General features: G+C 44.3%; 2 protein-coding genes across 2 annotated transcripts; one reads left to right on the top strand and one right to left on the bottom strand.

Moving 5' to 3' along the window:
* The first annotated feature begins 10,105 nt into the window (after positions 1 to 10,105).
* Positions 10,106 to 12,321, top strand: LOC123138015 (60S ribosomal protein L31). Its single transcript, XM_044557906.1, has 2 exons — positions 10,106 to 10,327; positions 11,863 to 12,321. Exons 1-2 carry the CDS (start codon positions 10,236 to 10,238, stop codon positions 12,140 to 12,142), a joined length of 372 nt encoding a protein of 123 aa, XP_044413841.1. The 5' UTR covers positions 10,106 to 10,235; the 3' UTR covers positions 12,143 to 12,321.
* A 580-nt stretch (positions 12,322 to 12,901) lies between these two features.
* On the bottom strand, positions 12,902 to 15,651 carry LOC123138013 (probable glucosamine 6-phosphate N-acetyltransferase 2). The gene is made up of 2 exons (XM_044557905.1): positions 15,071 to 15,651; positions 12,902 to 13,684 (listed from the first exon to the last, which is right to left on the bottom strand). Exon 1 carries the CDS (start codon positions 15,572 to 15,574, stop codon positions 15,083 to 15,085), a length of 492 nt encoding a protein of 163 aa, XP_044413840.1. The 5' UTR covers positions 15,575 to 15,651; the 3' UTR covers positions 12,902 to 13,684; positions 15,071 to 15,082.
* Between the last annotated feature and the right edge of the window lie 1,968 nt (positions 15,652 to 17,619).

Genomic DNA, 17,619 nt, shown 5'->3' with positions numbered 1-17,619 from the left:
AACAACTTCGAAGGCACGAATCCGAGGGTGGTAAACGGTCAAAGAATTAAACACTATATTTCAGGTAATCCTATCAATGTTGAAACTAATATTATTGAAACCGTAACCCCTAAGGAATACATAAGGGACACTTTCCAGAATGTTCCAGACTCCGAAAAGGCATAGGTATGTGGTACTGTAAGTAAACCGACTCCAAAACAACTCTAATGGCAATTTTTATCAGTTTTGGATTGTTTAAGAAATTTAGGAAGAAAGAAGTAGTCTGAAAGGGACACAAGGCCCCCACGAGAGTGGAGGGCGCGCCCCCCTGTAGGGCGCGCCCCCCTGTCTGGTGGGCACCTCGTGTGCCCCTCGGACTCTGTTTTCTTGTATGTTACGTATTTTGGTCGGTAAAAATTCATTATATATACTCCCGAAGGTTTTGACCACCGTATCACGCAAATATCCTCTGTTTTCGTTTCGAGCTGTTTCTGTTTCAGATCTAGAGCATCATGGCGTCTCCAAGTGCTCCCAAGGACTTATCAACCCCTATCTCACGGAGGTGCTGCAACACCCTCAAACGATTGAGATGCGTGAGGGGGTGCTGCACATCCGCGATGTGGAGGGGCCAAGGTGTACCGGAAGCGTGGAGACAAAGCTCGAAGCCATGGAGCAGGAAGTTTTCAAGTTTCAAGGGATGGTGGAGTGTGGACTCAACGCCAACCAGATGATGATCACGGAGTTCACCAACAATCACAAGCTAGATGCTAAAGTCATTGGGGAGACCATCTTCAAGCTTCAAGAAAAAATCGAGCACCTCCAAGCCCAAATCTATGACCTGCAAAACCAGAACTGTGAGTATGAATGTAGATTCAAACGAATGAGTTTGGCTGCAGATTTAAGGATCCCGGAGACTCGATCATCCTTTTATGATGGAGAACCTATGCCTTGGAAGACGAACGACAAGCCTACATCATCAAAAACTCCTACTTCACCACCTCTGAGGAAATAATCACATGGGTATGGGCACTCCCCTTGGCAACTGCCAAGCTTGGGGGAGGTGCCCCGGTATCGTATCACCATCACACTCCTATCTTTACCGCTTTATTTAGTTCGATCCTTTTAGTAGTATCTTGATCTAGTAGTTTGAAATTTTGATATCAAGTAGTTTGAGTTCTGCATTGTGATCTCTTTATGTAATCAAGTCCGTGTGCTATCTATAATAAAGTTTAGTGTTGAGTCAAGGGCTTTGCTATGTGCTATGATCTTGAGAAAGTAGAAAGAATAAAAGAGTTCATATTGATCTTATGGGTAGTGATAACTTCACACATAGAAAGTATGAGGCATAAAATTTGTTGAGAGTTGATGAACGTAGCCTTGGTCATCGTTGCAATTAATAGGAAGTGATAAGGAAAGAGGGGTTCACATATAGATATATTACCTTGGACATCTTTTATGATTGTGAAGCACCCATTAAGTATGGCATGCTAAAAGAGTTGATGTTGGACAAGGAAGACAACGTAATGGTTTATGTTTTCCGACATCTCAGTTAAAGTATATTGTCATTGACCTTCCAAACATGTTGAGCTTGCCTTTCTCCCTCATGCTAGCCAAATTCCTAGCACCAAGTAGAAATACTACTTGTGCTTCCAAATATCCTTAAACCCAGTTTTGCCATGAGAGTCCACCATACCTACCTATGGATTGAGTAAGATCCTTCAAGTAAGTTGTCATCGGTGCAAGCAATAAAAATTGCTCTCTAAATATGTACGACTTATTAGTGCAGAGAAAATAAGCTTTGTACGAACTTGTTGTGGAAGTAATAAAAGCGACGGACTGCATAATAAAGGTCCACATACAAGGGGCAATATAAAGTGACGTTCTTTTGCATTAAGATTTTATGCATCAACCCTAAACGTGCATGACAACCTCTACTTCCCTCTGTGAAGGGCCTATCTTTTACTTTATGTTTTTACTTTATGCTTGAGTCAAGGTGATCCTCACCTTTCCCTTTTTATTTTTATCCTTTGGCATGCTCCTCGTATTTGAAAGATCATGATATACATATCCAATTGGATGTAAGTTAGCATGGGCTATTATTGTTGACATCACCTAAAGGTGAATACGTGGGGAGGCGACACAATAAGCCCCTATCTTTCTCAGTGTCCGGCTGAAACTCTATAACCACAAGTACTGCGTGAGTGTTAGCAATTGTAGGAGACTACGAGATAGTTGAGTATGTGAGCTTGTTGAAAAGCTCTATTATTGACTCTTTCTGATATTACGATAAATTGCAATTGCTTCAATAACTGAGATTATAGTTTGTTAGTTCCCAATGAAGTTTTTGAACCATACTTGATATTGTGAATTGCTTGTTACTTGAGCATAGGAAATCATATGACAAAATCTATATATGTTGTTGTTATTAGAATGATCATGATGCCCTCATGTCCGTATTTTATTTTTATCGACACCTCTATCTCTAAACATGCGGACATATTTTTTGATTTTGGCTTCCGCTTGAGGACAAGCGAGGTCTAAGCTTGGGGGAGTTGATACGTCCATTTTGCATCATGCTTTTATATCAATATTTATTGCATTATGGGCTGTTATTACACATTATATCTCAATACTTATGGCTATTCTCTCTTATTTTACAAGGTTTACCATGAAGAGGGGGGATGCCAGCAGTTGGAATTCTGGCTGGAAAAGGAGCAAACGTTGGAAACCTATTCTGCACAACTCCAAAAGTCCTGAAACTCTACGAAACAACTTTTTGGAATTAATAAGAATTTCTGAGCGAAAGAAACAGGCCAGGGGGGCCACACCCTGTCCAGGAGACAGGGGGCGCGCCCCTATCTCTTGGGCCCCCTGGTGGGCCTCCGGCGTCCATCTTCTGCTATGTCGTCACTTTTACCCTGGAAAAAATCATGGGCAAGCTTACGGGATGAAACTCCGCCGCCACGAGGCAGAACCTTGGCGGAATCAATCTAGGGCTCTGGCGGAGCTGTTCTGCCGGGGACACTTCCCTCCGGGAGGGGGAAATCATCACCAACGATCCTCTCATCGGGAGGGGGTCAATCTCCATCAATATCTTCACCAGCACCATCTCCTCTCAAACCCTAGTTCATCTCTTGTATCCAATCTTGTATCAAAACCACAAATTGGTACCTGTGGGTTGCTAGTAGTGTTGATTACTCCTTGTAGTTGATACTAATTGGTTTACTTGGTGGAAGATCATATGTTCAGATCCTTTATGCATATTATTACTCCTTTGATTATGAACATGAATATGCTTTGTGAGTAGTTATGTTTGTTCCTGAGGACATGGGAGAAGTCTTGCTATTAGTAGTCATGTGAATTTGGTATTCGTTCGATATTTTGATGAGATGTATGTTGTCTTTTCCTCTAGTGGTGTTATGTGAACGTCGACTACATGGCACTTCACCATTATTTGGGCCTAGAGGAAGGCATGGGGAAGTAATAAGTAGATGATGGGTTGCTAGCTAGAGTGACAGAAGCTTAAACCCTAGTTTATGCGTTGCTTCGTTAGGGGTTGATATGGATCCATATGTCTAATGTTGTGGTTAGGTTTACCTTAATACTTCTTTTTGTAGTTGCGGATGCTTGCAATAGGGGTTAATCATAAGTGGGATGCTTGTCCAAGTTAGGGCAGTACCCAAGTACCGGTCCACCCACATATCAAATTATCAAAGTACCGAACGCGAACCATTTGAGAGTGATGAAAACTAGCTTGACGATAATTCCCAATGTGTCCTCGGGAGCTCCTTTCTCATTATTAGAAAATGTCCAGGCTTATCCTTTGCTACATAAAGGATTGGGCCACCTTGCTGCACTTTATTTACTTTATTTACTTGTTGCTCGTTACTATTTATCTTATCACAAAACTATCTATTACCTACAATTACAGTGCTTGCAGAGAAAACCTTACTGAAAACCGCTTATCATTTCCTTCTGCTCCTCGTTGGGTTCGACACTCTTACTTATCGAAAGGACTACGATAGATCCCCTACACTTGTGGGTCATCAATAGATCAATGTCATACGTGGGAAGAACATAGGCATTATACTTTGTGCAAGAATCGGAGTTATGGAAAGCACAAAGGGTCAAATTCGTACCTTAACTTGGCGATGGACTTGCTACGGCTGCAATGGCGGTAAGGATTTCGTTGACAGCAGCGGAGACCAGCGGCAGGGGGTCACTAGCGACGACGGCGATGATCCGGAGACTGGGGGTGCAATGCTGGGGCGCGGGCTCGTGCGGTTGAAGTGACTTTCAACCGTACGGGTACACAAAGTATAAATACCCAGGCGCTGTCGGTGTGACTGAGTGGAACTACTCGGTGGCACCGAGATGCAAAACTGCTAGCAGTTGCTGCAACTCAGTGTGACCGAATGGTTCTAATCGGTTACACCGAGATAAAAACCTAGATCAACTTAATGATTTCGATGAGACCGAGTAGGAGTGAGTTGGTCTAACCGAAAAGAGGTTTTGGAAGTTAAGCCCTTGACGGATAGGTGTCTCCGAGTGCTCCTCACCCGGAGGGTCCGAATTCGACTTGTTCAAACTTTGTGATGTAGCATGAATAGAGTTTGAGACGAGAAAATAATAGATAGCTAGAGGGAGTACTTAGGCATTCTTGTCCATCCATTTGGCAAAAAGGAAAACCAAACAATCAAAGCAACAAATGGATGTCCTAGAATGGATAAAATTATGCAACCAACATGCTCATGTAATAAGATGGCAAAGCATGCACATACACTCTAGCATCTATCAAGCAATTGGCGATGACTAGGTCATCTACATATGAGTATATTGACTGAGGAGTCAAATGAGAACATTTGATTGTAGGTCATACTCATCGTTTAAGCACAAGTGGGGTTGCCACTTTTACATAAAGCATTGTTGTGTTCACACCATTAGAGTTGCTTTAGCTCAATTCTTAGAGCAAAGCTCCCCCTAAATGTGATATCCCCCTTAGAGGGATGAACTAACCTTGGGTTTTGTCGATGATGACTTCATGTAGGTGTTGAAGATGTGGATGATTAATGTTGATGTAGATCATTTTGGGGCAATCCATTGGAGTGAGTTGCACTTTCAATACCTACACGGGTAGTCCCACAAGGAGCACACAAGGATATCCATAGACATAGAGTGAAACAACATATGGTGATGTTCATGAAAGCATTAGGTTACCTTGTCCCTTGTCTTACCAACAAGAGGGTTTGTGACTCCATGAACTAGTGCAAGATATGGAAGTTGATTGCACTTGTCCTTGTCAAAATGAATACGAGTGAAGTATGTCGGCGGAGCCACCCTCAAGAACTCTCTAGTTCTTCGTCTTTGGGATCCACATCGACTTGATGGGAATCCTTGGAGTTTGTAGTCGTACTTGATGAAGTAGAACTTGATGTAGTCTTGGGAACCCACTTGGCCATGGCCTTAGGAGCTTCTTAAAATGAGTCAATCTCTTCTTGAAGCTTGTCCTTGCCTTTTAGCTTGTGGTCTTGTGATGGAAGATCATCTTGAGCTTGTGTTCCTTTGAAAGAAGTGAGGTCATACTTCTCTTGTTGAGGAACAAACTTTTTCTTGGGGTATTGATCTTCTTCCCACTCAACTCCATTGGCATTTAACTTTCATTCAAAACCAACACCTTGATTCTTCCGGTGCCTTCCTTCCTTGAGTACAATTTCCTCAAATTGCTTACTTCCGGCAAGGCTCTTGTAAACACCTTTCTCTATAATTCCCTTCAATAAGCTATTTTCTTGCTCAAGTGTAACTTGGCTAAGAGAATCATTAGTGGAATCAAGAGAACTACTAGAAGCAACAATATTGGATTTAACATGATTATTGTTACTACTAGAAGAAGAATCTTTCTTGCTCTTGTTGGTAGATTTTACTTGTGGCACATACATAGACAAAAGTAAATGCTTGGCAATGTAAAAAGAGCTTTTGTTTCGAAGATCATCTTGATTGCTTTTAAGAACCCATGCTCTTGCTCTAATTTTAGCTTCTCAAAGCGTAGCTTCTCATGAGTCCTTAGAAGCTCTCGATGATCCTCTAGAGTTGTTTCATGAGCTAACTTAAGAGTGCTTAGTTCTTTAGTTAGACGCTCAATCTTCTTCTTATCATTGTCATTCGTTTCATCTTAATTAGCATGATTAATAGCAAATTCATCATAGTTTTCATCACTAGTGTTGTCAACAAGTAAATCATCATCACCTAGCAAATCATCTTCATCATTATTGAAATCAACATACCCGGGGTGTGATACCTTAGGGCCTTTACCCATGAAGCATCTTCCAATTCCTTCATTTGGCGAGTCAAATATGTCGTAGGAGTTGGATGACACAAGTGCAAGACCGGCAACACCTTCATCTTGAGTATATTCGAAGTCGGAGTGATAACTTCTCAGTAGTTGTCGGAGTCAGAACCTGATACCCATTCACCAATGCGAGCTTGATGTCTTCGTCTTGTGTAGCTCTTTGATGACTTGTCCTTCCTTTCTGATTCCTTGCTTCTACGAGAGGGTCTTCGTTCATAACGATTATCTCTACTCCTTCTCTCTCTTGGTGGTGATTCATCTCTTTTACTTCTCCTCTTAGGTGAATCTTCTATTCTCTTGTAGGGAGCCGTACACTCATTGGAGTAGTGTCCGAGTCTTCCATAGTTGTAGCAATTACGATCATGACTAGAAGATCTTTTGTCATTGTAGGATCTTGACTTGGAACTTCTCTCTTTGCTTCTATTCTTGTAGAATTTGTTGAAGTTCTTCACCATTAAGCTCAATTATTCATTGAAGACTTGTTTCTCACTTGATTTTGTAGGAATATCACATGAAGCTTTATAAGCACCACTTGACTTGTTGTGGAGCTCTTCCTTATCCTTGAGTGACATCTCATGAGCAACAATTCTACCAATGACTTCCGTTGGCCTGAGATCTTTGTAGTTGGGCATCATTTGGATCAAGGTGCACACAATATCATATTTTCCATCCAAGGCTCTTAGGATCTTCTTGATGATGAATTTGTCGGTCATCTCTTCGCTTCCTAAGCCGACAATCTCATTTGTGATGAGAGCAAGCCTAGAGTACATCTCAGCGACTCCTTCACCATCCTTCATCTTGAACTTGTCAAGTTGACTTTGAAGCACATCAAATTTGGATTCCTTGACGGACTCGGTACCTTCGTGCATATCAACCAAAGTATCCCAAATTTCCTTTGCATTCTCAAGGCGACTGATTTTGTTGAATTCTTCGGGGCACAATCCGTTGAAGAGAATATCGCAAGCTTGAGCATTGTATCGCAACATCTTCAATTCTTCCATGAATGTTTCATGATCCGGATCTCTTCCATCCTCGAAGTATTCACCTTGCAAACCAATATGCACAGTAGCCCAAATGGCAGGGTTAATTATGACCAAGGATATGCATTTTTATCTTATGCTTCCAACTAGCAAAATTAGTACCATCAAAGTAAGGAGCTCTACGATGGTAATTTCCCTCGCTAGACGCCATACTCTCCTAGGTTGTGAAACCAAGGCTACGATCACCAAAGCTATGGAAATCAAGGCAAATGAAGACCAAAGCTCTGATACCACTTGTAGGATCAAAAGTAGGTCTAGAGGGGGCGGGGTGATTAGACTACTTGACCAAATAAAAATCTAACCTTTTTTCCAATTTTAAGTGTTGGTAGATTTTAGCAACTAGTACAAGTCAAGCAATCAACCTACACATGCAATTCTAAGAGTGTAGCAGCGGAAATAATAACATTGCATATGAAGGTAAAGGGAAGGGTTTGGAGAAGGCAAACACAATGTAGACACGTAGATTTTTGGCATGGTTCTGATAGGTGATGCTATCGTACATCCACGTTGATGGAGACTTCAACCCACGAAGGGTGACGGTTGCGCGAGTCCACGGAGGGCTCCACCCACGAAGGATCCACGAAGAAGCAACCTTGTCTATCCCACCATGGCCATCGCCCACGAAGGACTTGCCTCACTCTGGTAGATCTTCACGAAGTAGGCGATCTCCTTGCTCTTACAAACTTCTTGGTTCAACCCTACAATCTTGTCGGAGGATCCCAAGTGACACCTAACCAATCTAGGAGACACCACTCTCCAAAATGTAATAGATGGTGTGTTGATGATGAACTCCTTGCTATTGTGCTTCAAATGATAATCCCCCCAACACTCAACTCTCTCTCACAGATTTGGCTATGGTGGAAAGATGATTTGAGTGGAAAGCAACTTGGGGAAGGCTAGAGATCAAGATTCTTGTGGCTGGATTGGAATGTCTTGGTATCAACACATGAGCAAGTGGTTCTCTCTCAGAAAATGAGTAGTGGAAGTGTAGGCACGTTCTGATGGCTCTATCTCAAATGGAGAAGGCGGCGGAGGGGTATATATAGCCTCCACACAAAATCCAACCGTTACACACATTTGACCCAACTCGGTCAGACCGAATAGAAGAACTCGATGAGATAGATTCAGTTCAAATATGAATGTTAGGAATCTCGGTGGGACCGACTGGAAGAACTCGGTGGGAGCGATGTGCTAGGGCTATGGCAAAATCTCATCTCGATGAGACCGATTGCTTGAACTCGATGAGACCGATTTCAGCAAAGAGCAAACAGAGAGTTGGTCAAGCAAACTCGGTGGGACCGATTGCACATTTCGGTGAGACCGAAATGATTACAACAGGCAACAGAGAGTTTGCAGGGCTATCTCGGTGAGACCGAGATCCGTATCGGTGCGATCGAATTGCCTAGGGTTTTTGGGAGTGGCTATGTCAAATGAACTCGGTGGCGCCGAATAGGTGAAATCAGTGGGGCCGAGTTTGACTTTTTGAGTTTTGGACATATGTGGAAATGAGAAAGTGGCTGAGGGTTTTGGAGCAATACCACTAAGCACTTTGAGCAAGTAGACCATTAAGCAACACCTCGTCTCCTTTTAATAGTATTGGCTTTCCTATGAACTCAATGTGATCTTGGATCACTAAAATAGAAATGAAAAGTCTTGAGCTTTTGCCAATCTTTGTCCATAGCATTTTAAGGGGTCCACATCTCTAATCCATGCCATGCCAATCATTGAACTTTCTAAAATATTTAACTTGAATGGATATTAGTTCAATGAGCTATATGTTGTTATGAATTATCAAAACCACCCAGGGATTAGTTGCACTTTCAAAGGAGTTTATGTGTTGACGAAGGTGTTATTTAAGGAATTATCCAAAGATTGGTCATAGAGAAGACATAATACAAGGTTGTTCAAGACTAAGTCAAAGAGTGAATCAAGTTGATCAACACACAAAGCGTACAAGATGTACCGAAAGGAATCAAGTGACCACATGGTATGGGAAACATTTTCGAGTACGGCGGCAGCTTGATCGGCTCGCGGACGGCGACCGAAAGTCCGTGGCGAGAGCTGAAAGTTCCCTCCCGCCAACCGTTTTTTTGTTTTGCAGGACCCTGCAAAAAGAGGGAGGGATCCGATAGATATAGCGGATTCGTCCCGAACTATGCAGGATCCCCCAAAAAATAGCGGACGAGTGATTTTACAGGATCTGTTCGGGATGGAAAATCGGCACCCGTCCACAGTATCAACTATTATTATGAACCGGTTTGCGCGGTCGGCGAGAGATGCTCTTAGTCTGGTTGCTCCAAAAAATAAATAAAGAAGAATAATAGCAAATTGGACGATTTGCTTCCTCTTGATTGCCAATGCTATCCTCCGAAATCTTGTTTATTAGGGAGAACAAAGTTTACCTAGTGTGTCGAAATAATTAACAATTCAGTCGTACCCATTTTTGGCCATGACCTAAATCTTTGCTTTTGCTTAGATTTTTTCCCCTGATGTGACTATGCTCCTTGGTCAACGTTACTCCATTTTTCCAGCCAGAATTCGCTAAATTATGTGGAGGCAAACATTAATCAAACTACTAGCAACAAAGTTTTTGGTGGAATTCGCTTGGGCCCAAAACCAAACACACTCCAATTTCATAACAGATTCACCTACAAAGAGAGAGAGAAAAACATAACAAATGGACGAAGGGCCTAGTTAAACGGGCCGTCACGAAACATCCCGGAGAGGCCCAGTCAGCCAGCAAGCCCTAATTTCCACCGCTATAAAGCCACGACCCCTTGCGACCTGCCCTTCCCACTAGGGTTTATCTCCTCTCGCCGCAGCCTCCATCGAAGCCAAGAGAGGAGCAGGGCGAAAGGAGGCCGTCGGCGATGTCGGAGAAGAAGCGCGCCCCCGGCCCGCGCAAGGACGAGGTGGTGACCCGCGAGTACACTGTCAACCTCCACAAGCGCCTCCATGGATGGTATAATCCTCCCTCCTCGCCCATCCCCTCAATTCCCGAGCTCCGCGCTCCCGGTAGATCCGCTAGTCAGATTCCACCTCCGCGCTTCACGGGGTGTCCCCATGGCGCTTACGGGCTCGCCTAGTGGATTTGCTGGTGCGAAAGGTTGCTGCCTGCGAGCACTATGTGGGCTCGTGAATGGCTGTTACACCTGTATGGATCGAAATCCTTCCAGCTAGATGATAGTGGGGATCGCATGACCGAGCGGTATCTCGATCTCTTGGATTCTGCTCTTGTATCTGATCCCACATTTTTTCATATGGATCTTCGATCTGTACCATTCGATTAGGTGTTAATCGGGTATAGTCAGGTGTCTGCCTTCTAAATCATGTGGCTGTGCACAGTTACATGCTCGAGAGATTTAAGTCTGCTCATCGTTACACGTATGGCTTCACTCAGTGCTACTATGTGTTCCATTTGGGCTGTATATTTCGGAATGATATTGTTTGTTGTTTCTGCTCTCTAACTGTTTGTTCATCTATTAAGTTTATTGATCAGTTGTACCCGGACATAGTCAGGTATCTGTCTTGAAATTGTGGCTGATACAGTTACTTGTCCGGGACATCGATGTTGCTCATCGTTACATGTGTTGCCTCCATATGCTTTCACGTGTTCCATTTGGGCGCTACATTAAAACTGCACATTATTATCTATTTGACTATATAATCTGCCTATTATGTCCGGTCATAGTCAGGTATCTGTCTTAAAATTGTGGTTGATACAGTTACATGCCCGGTAAATAGATGTTGCTCATCGTTACATGTGTTGCCATCAAATGCTACCACGTGTTCCATTTGGGCTCTACATTGAAACTAGATTTTGTCATTTGATCTTAGCTTGTCCATTATGCCCGGTCATAGTCAGGTATCTGTCTATAAATCTAGTGGTTGATACAGTTACATGCCCGGTACATAGATGTTGCTCATCGTTGCACTTGCTGCCTTCATATGCTGTCATGTGTTACATATGGGCTCTACATTGAAACTAGATTGTCATTTTATCTTATAGCTAGTCCATTATGCCCGGTCATAGTCAGGTATCTGTCTATAAATCTAGTGGTTGATACAGTTACATGCCCGGTACATAGATGTTGCTCATCGTTGCACTTGCTGCCTTCATATGCTGTCATGTGTTACATATGGGCTCTACATTGAAACTAGATTGTCATTTTATCTTATAGCTAGTCCATTATGCCCGGTCATAGTCAGGTATCTGTCTTTAAATCTTGTGGTTGATACAGTTACATGCCCGGTACATAGATGCTGCTCATCGTTACACTTGCTGCCTTCATATGCTGTCATGTGTTCCATTTGGGCACTACATTCAGATGAACTATATTTTCTCCACATTTGCTTTGTCTTGTTTGTGTTTTATATATTACATTTTTACATTGCTTGTGTTGTAATGTTCCATCTATCTTTCTCATGCTCTCTTTGTGGTTTACAAAATCCTCTATTTGTATCAGTCACTAATTGTAGCTTCATTCTATTGAACAGCACCTTCAAGAAGAAGGCACCAAATGCCATCAAGGAGATCAGGAAGTTTGCACAGAAGGCCATGGGAACCAACGATGTCCGCATTGACGTGAAGCTCAACAAGCACATCTGGAGCAGCGGCATCAGGAGTGTCCCGAGGAGAGTCCGTGTCAGGATTGCCCGCAAGAGGAACGACGAGGAGGACGCTAAGGAGGAGCTGTACTCTCTGGTCACAGTTGCTGAAGTCCCCCAGGAAGGTCTTAAAGGTTTGGGTACCAAGGTTGTGGAGGATGAGGACTAAACCCCCTGTCTGTTGTTTCAATCAGTTAGAATTTAATACATATCTGCTGAGAGCATATTGGGAAGTCTTGCTTTAGCTTATTGTTATCTACTGTTCATGATGTTCCATGACTTCTTGATAGAAGATTTGAGACGTTGGATATTTTGTTCAAGTGCTTGAAGTTTTGACTTGTTGTTTGACTCTGGGCGTCCGTCATTCCTTGTGATTGGCCTGTTTTGTAGTGATATTACCTTTGAGACGTGAATTCCTTGCTAGGAACTCCCTAGGCTTTGTTCATCGGAGGATTCTTGATCGTAGCTCTTAATGAGGAACTCAGTTGTGGCAATGAGTTGAGATATGCGCCTGGTAATCATCGTGTATTTCTGTAAATGGTCCTGCAAGCCCCATTTGGCCTAACGGAAGCGGACTCTGCTTGCAGTTCCTTTGGCAACTGTTGCTTCGGTTAACCGGACAGGCGTATGTATAGATACCTCTCTAATGGCTTCTATATATAGTATATGTAATCACATCATCAGTCATCAATAAAGATAACAAACTGCTCGCTTTCACACCATGTCCATTGTCTCGTTCACTTTGCTCTAAACAGTTTTTGAACAAATTCTGATGATCAAACCATTACGTCAGGAGCTTACATTCCCCTGGGGCGCAACAGTTGAAAGCAAAAGCTGAAGCCCCCAGCTTCCCATGTTAACACCTCTGAGGTTATGACTACAAACATCATGCAAAAATATGTAGAGAGCCATGGTACAATTGTGGTCATGCAGAGAGCGATCATCTTCCTGTCAATCCATTCATTCAGAAACCGTACTCATCTTCCCGTCAATTCATTCATTAAGAAACTGTAAACCCCCCTTGTTTCAATCATCGGATACGCCTCTGAGGTTATGACTACAAACATCATGCAAAAATAAACTAAAACAGCCACCCCATGTCTTCTTCGATAATCCAGGAACTGAAACAAACGGAATCGAACAGCCAGCAAACTACACTGTCTTTTTAACACCCCAACAGAAGACAGAAACACTCATGTTTGGATGAGCTTCTAGCTTCCTTTGGGAGGCTTCATGCTAGAACCATGGTCTGGCTAGAATCCTTCCTAGATGATCTTGAGAATTCCCGTGTGGCAGATTATAATATGCCTAATGATTAATAAAGTCCACAAAGAGAACCTTTGTGGCTTCACACTATCGTCGAGTTATACCGTCGTAAGCAAATGAGTCTACAAAGAGTGGTAATCATATCGAGCTCGGTAAACTAGCCGGCATGTTAATCTGGAGCCATTGTTTGGTATAGCATCTAACGTGCGTGGTATAACATCCAATTCGAATGGAGGGGAATGAGGAGAGCTCAGCAGTACCAGCCCGTGATAGAATATGTATTTTCTGGAAAAGAATTTAGCTCCAAGGAAGCTTCTCAATGGTCCATTGTGGTACTGGAAAATCAGCCAGGTTAAGAGCTGTACCCCATGACAGTACTAATTTCTTCAGAATGGACCCCAAGGACATATATCAACTTTGATGGATCGACTATTAGCTGAATTACCTGTGACAAGAAGATGAAGTTATGTATAAGATCTCGAAAGTATTTCAGCACATGTAATCAAACACCAAATGATCAAGTACAAACAAAACTAACATTATTTTTTATACACAGAGCAGGATTTTCAAAAATAGAGTACTGGATGCCAATATGGAAGCAAATGTTGCAGATTCTTATTCAACAAAACTAGAAGGTGGAACAATCGTATCTGATGTGACCGCTACATTGACCCTGTTAACTCCAAATTGAGTCGACTTGGAAACCAAATAACAATTGAAACAACATAATTATTTTTATCGGGACCAATAAAGTTGGGGTAAAGCAAACTAGAAGGTTATATTGCAAGATTTATATTCCCAAACAACCTATAGTGGGAAAAGTGATTAGAAAATACCCACAATAGAAATTAGTTTTCAATAACCTTGTGAAGATAATAACTCTTCATGTGATGATTAACAAATTGGTTTCCAGTAACCTTTTACAAGTGCCGAATGCTGAAGGTGTTGAACTGGCTTGTAAGTTGTAATGTGTTGGGTACCAATTTAGCAAAATCAAACTGTGGTTGGGTCCTGAGTGGAGGATAGTACTCGCTGAGTCACATATCACCAGCAGAAAATGGAAGTGAAAATTTAAGCCAATAAGCATTCCAGAAACCAAACCCATAAGTTTCTGACAAGTCATCATCAACCAGTAATTGCTACTCATCATGTTCCTGCAAATGCACAGGCAATCTTGATACCGTCTCCAGGTCCCTAGCAGTGTCACCCAGCTGCGTAGAACCATAATAGCATGCACTCCACAAAATGTCTCAAATCATAGGGTGATGCATGTTGAATATTTACACGGGGCATCAGTTGGCCAATCTCTAAAAGTGAAACCTGAAGAGCCTCGGTACCAAAAGTTCTTTCAGCAACAATCACTGTACACTTATAAAAGTGAACAGAGGGAGTAGTAACTTTCAAGATTTACACTAGTAGGCAATGTTCAGGATATCGGTAACTGGTACCATATCGTTCAGGTGCTGAGTAGGGATAAATAGGCGAATCAGCAGTTAATCGGCTGATAAATCAGTTACTATCGGCTATTCGGTGACCCACCTGAGTGGCAATTAACTGACCGAGATGCCGATTAACTGGCCGATATTTGGAACATTATAGTAGCGACAGAATTATCGCTGTTATTTAACCAAGACAATATAGCACGGTTTATGAACGCAGCAGAAACAGGCCAAAGCCATACAGCCACATCAGAAAGTTGGGATTCATAAATAGCATTCTCAGTCACTAACACAGACAAGTTCAGAATAATGATATGATAACAGATTGCCACAGACAAAGGGATACTGTAGATGCGACGGGACAAAGAAATGCAGTCTCTGTTGCGCATTACCCCATGGATGGATCAGAAGTACACGGCCATCTGAACCCCCTTCTCCACGAAGCCGCATTTGGCGTAGTAGGCGCGCAGCTCCGGGGTGCAGTCCAGGATGACCTTGTAGCAGCCGGCCTCCTTCGCGATCTCCACGAGGCGGCGCACGACGCGGAGCCCGAGCCCCCGGCCGCGCGCGGCGGCGTCGACCACAACGTCCTCCACGTGCCCCACCTTGCCGCCGCCGCGGAGGAACTTGCGCTCCACGAAGAGGCACCCCGTGGAGAGGATCCGCCGCTCCGGAGCCGCGGCGGGGTCCTCGGCCACGAGGATGACGTGGTCGTCGCCGAGGGCCGCGAGGTCGGCGAAGCACGCGGCGAACTCGGACTCGGTGAGGTCCGGGCAGGAGGAGAGCTGGGAGAGCAGGGATAGGAAGCCCCTCTCGCGGTCGGCGATCTCTAGGCGGCGGATTTTGACAGAGTCGCCGGTCTCGGTCGCTGCGGGTTCCGGCGAGGTGGATGCCATCTGGGTCCGAGAGCTCGGGACTGAAGCGGGTAGCTTCGGCAAGTGACGCCTCTTTTTTCTTGTGCTGCACGATGCGTGAGCCGTTGAGTGGCGCATCAACGCCCTCGATTGACCATGCCGATTTGCTATCAGTGTTACAAGTGCAAACAAAGCCATGCCGATTTGCTATCAGTGCTACAAGTGCGATTAAAGCACGTGCAGGCTTAGAAGTCCCCCCGGTTCAAGCTTAGTTGGAATCATTCGCCTGACAATGACTTAGACACGACACGAACGAGAAAAAAGAGAAGGGCAATTGAGAAAGGCGAAGAGGGATAGAGGGGGAGGGGAAGCAAATGATGTGTGTAAGGGTTGAACATCGTGGCGACAACCACCACAAAAGGAAGAAGAAAAGGACCTGGAACAACAATGCATGGAGGGTTGAGGCTCCGGTGAAAGAGAGAGGCTGTCATGAAAACAAATGTAGGAGGAGAAGTTGTGTAGGGGGAAACAAATAATCATACCTTAGGGCGCATTTGGTTGCCCACGAAATCGCAACCAGCCCAAGTTGAGACATGAAATGTGCGTTTGGTTGCGCACATAGTGGGCTGGCTCGCATCCGCACGAAGTTTAAAGCAGCCCCCGGCCTGGCCCGCTAGAAGTTACCGAATCGGCAGTTTCTAGCGAGTCAGGCTGAGGGCGGCGCAAGCTCGCACGCGGGGGGAGGGGGTGGCAGGCTAAAAGCGAGTGGGGATGGCGGAAGGCGGAAATCGGGCGCGGCGTCACGATGCCAAATCTAGGCTCACCACCCCCACCCATTTACTCGGTCACCACTACCTCTAGGACAACCACTTCCTCTAGCCCCACCACCACCGGCGAGCGGTGACTCAGATCTGTGCAAGCGGTGCCGGCAGATCCAACAGTAGGAGCTGTTGCTGCTCTTCCATTTGGCCGTCGCCCGGTCGTCCTTCACTCTGCCATGCCCCCCTTCCCCGTCATCGTCTTCGATGCCGGTAAGCAACATCTCCTATCCCCTAAATTAGGTGTGTTGTTAGGCCGTTAGACAAGGTGTAGGATCGATTTCCCCATTGCTCAACGCACCCTCGATATGGACTAGGTTATGGACGCGCGGATGTGGCTGGTACTTCAGGCAGGAGCACTGGTAGCAGTGATTCAGGCATGGGTCATGTTCATGGACAAGAGAGATGTTCGTCGTGCTGAGAGACCTGTCATCAGATATGATCCAATGCTTATGCGGGAGTAGGAGAGGATCGCCAATCTGAACTACATATACAACTGCAATGACACAGAGGCTCTGTTGATGCATGCTTAGAATGAAAAAAGCACCACTTGCCAGACTTGTTCAGACCTTCAGGACCATGTGGCTTCTAGAAGATAGCATCCACTCCAGTGTGGAAGAGCAAGTCGCCATGTTCCTTCATATTGTTGGCCATAACCAGAGGTTCATGGTTATCCACAACACGTTCAGGAGGTCAATGGAGACCATCTCAAGGCACTTCAAGCAAGTGTTGTATGCTGTTGGGGAGCTTAGAGGAGAGATGATCAAGTCACCAACTGGCTGGACTCCTACCAAGATTCGCACAAGCCCAAGATGGTATCCATACTTCAAGATGAGCACTGCAATATGTAGTTCATTGCTTGACATGCTTGGGTAGTTCAAGGTGAGCGCTAACACAATCTTGTATTGCCATTTCAGGATTGCATTGGGGCAATAGATGGTACTCATGTTAGTGGCAGAGTGTCGAGGTCACAAGCTGCTGCATTCAGGGGGGAAGCATTACACAAGCCAGAATGTGCTTGCTACTGTTGACTTCGATCTGAAGTTCACCTATGTGCTGGCTGGCTAGGAAGGGTCAACACATGATGCTAACATACTGAGTGACAACATCAGTTGTCCTGATGGCATCAACATCCTCGATGGCAAGTTCTACCTCAGATATGCCGGCTTTGCATGTTGGCCAGGTGTTCTTCCACCCTTCAGGAAGACCAGGTACCATCTGAACAAGTTCTCTGGTAGGAACTACCCTAGGACTCCACGGGAGTTGTTC

Source organism: Triticum aestivum, chromosome 6B, assembly GCF_018294505.1.
Source record: "Triticum aestivum cultivar Chinese Spring chromosome 6B, IWGSC CS RefSeq v2.1, whole genome shotgun sequence".
In the NCBI taxonomy this organism is placed as follows: Eukaryota; Viridiplantae; Streptophyta; class Magnoliopsida; order Poales; family Poaceae; genus Triticum; species Triticum aestivum.
Note: the sequence above shows the minus strand (reverse complement) of the source record. Positions and strands in the feature narration are given on the sequence as shown.